Raw genomic sequence first — 3,906 nt, forward strand, 5'->3', positions numbered from 1 at the left:
GGTTAGGGGTCAGAGGTCAAAGAGATTAGCTGTAAATTTGAAAGGTTAAATTAGGTTAGTTTAGAATAGTCAGTTAGTTTGTTTTTTAGCTAGTCACAGATATTATGGATATTACGTGGCCAAAATTACATACTATATTGAGGTCATGTGAGGGTTCAATCTCCATTTACAATACGATATGATGGGACTTACTGTAATTGTCAGTTTTTACTGAAATTCATTTTGCATCCCTAATTAAGACGCTTTTAAGACGGGACATTTGGGATTTGTATTTGGGTGGCAGACTAGATTCTAGTCAGCTTGTTATTGCTGTGGGACTAAAGTTGTTTTCTCCCCTTTCAGTATCTGGTGTCTCTGATCGAGAGCAAGTGGAACTGGATGGTTGTCTTCTACTTCTTTGTTGTCATGGTGAGAACTGCTACCTTACACGCACACACAAATGCACACGCACGCGCACACACACACACACACACATATGTGTTGTTAATCCAGTCCTCTGGTTGATACAGCATGTTTTAAATGAGTGCTGTGTGTATTTTGTCTCCATACAGACAGGGGGCAGTATACTGTTCATCATGCCCCTGCTGATTCGGGAGCTGCGTTCCATGTGTAGAGACCGCCAGGCCCAGGCCCACCAGCTGTGACACGCTCTCTTCTTAACAACACCATGGTAACAGCGGTGCCGAGACAACAGGTCTCCACGGCAACACATCAGTCATCGAAACATGATGTGTCTCCATGACAACACAACACTGAGACACTAGGTCTCCACGGCAACACATCAATCACCAAGACAATGGTTGTCCGTGACAACACATCACTAAGACAATTCGTATCCACGGCAACACATGAATCACCAAGAACGACGCCTCTCTATGGCAACTCCACGCCATATCACACCACACCTTAGCGACGCCACACCATGTCACGCCACAGTGGTAACTCAACGTGGTCACGCCAAAGTGGCAACACCAAAGTTAGCAACACCACACCACATCACGCCACACCTTAGCATGCCACACTATAGCCACCATGCTCCACAATCGCAGTACTGTATTTAGGGAAGGGATGAAGGAACGAAGGGACCCTCGGCAAAAAAAAAATGTTTAGGACCCACCCACTCCCCAAAAGAGGGGATGGGGACTGTTCATTTCTCCTGGACCCTGAATGCCTTTTATGTATTTTATTTTAAACTGACATAGGTACACTATGCTACCTAGTACGAGAGTCCGCCAGTAGAATGGGCTGAGGAGTAGACAGGGTGTAGGCCTGTGCAGTAATCTGTCATTAAGAGGGAGGCTCTCTGGCTCCCTGGGCCAGGGCCCAGTTGGCCCATTAATGCAGTAATCAGTCCTGCAAAATCACCCTGGGTCAACGCCACACTGTAGCAATGATGCATTGTGCCAGTTCAATCTTCAGTTCAAGTGACTTCTTGCAAGGAGCCACTAGATGATGAAAAAATATATATATATATTTGTGTGTGTGCTCTCTTCTGCGATTCATAATAGATTGTGAGTGGGGAAATCCAGAAGTGGTGGTGGGAGAAAGGCGCTTTGTCTGGAAATGAATGTCTTAACGCCTGGTTAGGAATTCTAGTTCCAGAAGTTCTCCCCCTTTCGATCAGGCCACTCCTCCACCTCCACATTAGCTAAACGACAGGCTAAGCAGAGCCAAGTACTGTATGTTACACCTGTTAGCATACATGTATATGCTAATCATTATGCAGATCTGCTACTATATATTTGCACTAGCTCCTGTGCCAACCCCATGGGGCACCTAAGGCATGCCCTCTACTTCCTGGTTCATGGGGCAGAGGGAGTCAAAAAATAATTACTGGGCTTGAAATGAGTGGTTTTTCGACAACAATCCAAACCTTGGACCTCCACTTATGCACCACAAGTCCACCACGACTCGCCTCGTTCACTTCCATTCATTTTTTTGCAACTGTCTGCCCCATGAACCAGGAAGTAGAGGGCGTGACTTAGGTGCCCCATAGCCACTATTGTACAGCCATGTTAGCCACCTTAGCCAGTACAGACGTAGAGGCCATGTGCCCACTTCATCTTTGCAACATTATTTTGTCATACAACAACAAAAAACATCAGTTAATATGTTACGTAAAACATTTGTGCAAGGACATCTATTTTGTTCTTAATTTTTAAGTGATCTTAAGTGTCTTTAAGTAAATATTCATTTCTGTTCAGTGGCCTGTTGGGGGTTGGTCTTTCCTTATCTTTGTGCTCATAATGACTGGCTGTTTTAAAGCTAGCGAGCTTAACTTGACGTCAAATTAGACTGAACCTCCTATGAATATGTGAATTCTACGGTGGCCAAATCCTAATAAGCCCAATATCAGCAGACATCCCTGTCTGTAAGCCACACATGTTTGACTGACGTGCACACACACACACACACACACACACACACACACACACACACACACACACACACACACACACACACACACACACACACACACAAATGTGCGTGCGCACACACACACCGTACTGTACTAGATTGTACAACCCCAGACATCCCCTAAATGCATGATCATCTCCGAAACCCTCTGTGCTCATCGTCAATGGGGAATCTCAAACCCACACACAGACACAGAGACAAGAGCCTGTCTGCACAAAGTGCACACACAGTTTTCTTCAAACGTTTCTTAAATTGTTTTGTTCTTTTTTCAGCTTTGTTTTTAAAATGATTTGTTACTGGTACGAAATGATGCTTGTTTTATACGTCCTGATGATTGCGCTGCTCGGGTCTTACGTTGTAGTACTTGATTAATTGAATGTTTGTAAATGACGATGTATATGTATGTAATTATTATGTACTGTATATGAACGTGTACATGTAATGATGTCTTTATGTACATGATGCCAAGCGATGGTGGTACCTCCAACACTCAGGGATGTTGGGAGAGGGAAGGGCAATGCTATGCTATGCTATGCTCTGTGAAGGGCAATGCTATGCTATGCTATGGTATGCTACGCTATGGGAAGGGCAATGCTATACTATGCTATGCTATGCTATGCTATGGGAAGGGCAATGCTATTCTATGCTATGCCATGCTATGGGAAGGCCAATGCTATGGTATGTTATGCTATGGGAAGGGCAATGCTATGCTAGACTATGCTAGTGCAGAGGTGGGAAACCTTTCTCAGTCGAAGGGCCACTTCATAGTAACACATCACGATTTGGTCATTGCCATTCTGGTAACAGCTAATTTATAACTGGGGTAGTGTCTTAAGGAGGTTAAACGATACTTTTTAATACTGACTGAATGACTGACACTCAGTGTGCCCTCCTCCCATATCGGAATTATATTACTTATTGGTTAGCATTAGTAAATATTAGCGTATTATCATTGGGTTAGCATAAGCCTTTATTAGCATACTGTCATTGGTCCGCAATAGAGTCCTAGATCACCTTTTACAGCATTACCGCTAGCTATGTTGGTGGTTGTTTCCATTGTCATATTACAGTTAGCCTGTGCTAGCCCAGCATTGCTCTGTATTAGCATTAGCCCCTGAAGAGAGACGGTGGCCTGATTGTGTTTCCTGTTTACAACGGGTCGGTTTCCTGTGAGCGCTTTAAATCAAGAGAATGTTGACCTGTGGACTTTTACTTTTAAGTTTTTTTTTCAACAAGATCTTACCTTTTTATCACTGATGTGTCTCTGTCTTATTATTGTGTGTGTGTGTGTGTGTGTGTGTGTGTGTGTGTGTGTGTGTGTGTGTGTGTGTGTGTGTGTGTGTGTGTTTGTGTGCGTGTGTGTGTTTGTGCATGTGAGTCTGCGTGCGTGCGTGTGTCTCTGTTATTATTCTGTGTGTGTGTGTGTGTGTGTGTGTGTGTGTGTGTGTGTGTCTACTGGACCAGTCTACCTTCGTGAGGCCACTGCTA

At 44.1% G+C, this 3,906-nt stretch overlaps 1 protein-coding gene across 1 annotated transcript in view; it reads left to right on the top strand.

The window, feature by feature from the left end:
- Positions 1 to 3,665, top strand: part of slc37a3 (solute carrier family 37 member 3) — an 18,747-nt gene extending 15,082 nt beyond the window's left edge. Inside the window, exons 13-14 of the mRNA XM_063217522.1 lie at positions 343 to 408; positions 552 to 3,665. Of these exons, the coding sequence (XP_063073592.1) occupies positions 343 to 408; positions 552 to 644 (159 nt within the window). The 3' untranslated portion in view covers positions 645 to 3,665. The remainder of the gene's footprint in view (positions 1 to 342; positions 409 to 551) is intronic.
- Positions 3,666 to 3,906: the final 241 nt, after the last annotated feature.

The sequence above is a fragment of the Engraulis encrasicolus genome, chromosome 15, assembly GCF_034702125.1.
Source record: "Engraulis encrasicolus isolate BLACKSEA-1 chromosome 15, IST_EnEncr_1.0, whole genome shotgun sequence".
NCBI lineage: Eukaryota > Metazoa > Chordata > Actinopteri > Clupeiformes > Engraulidae > Engraulis > Engraulis encrasicolus.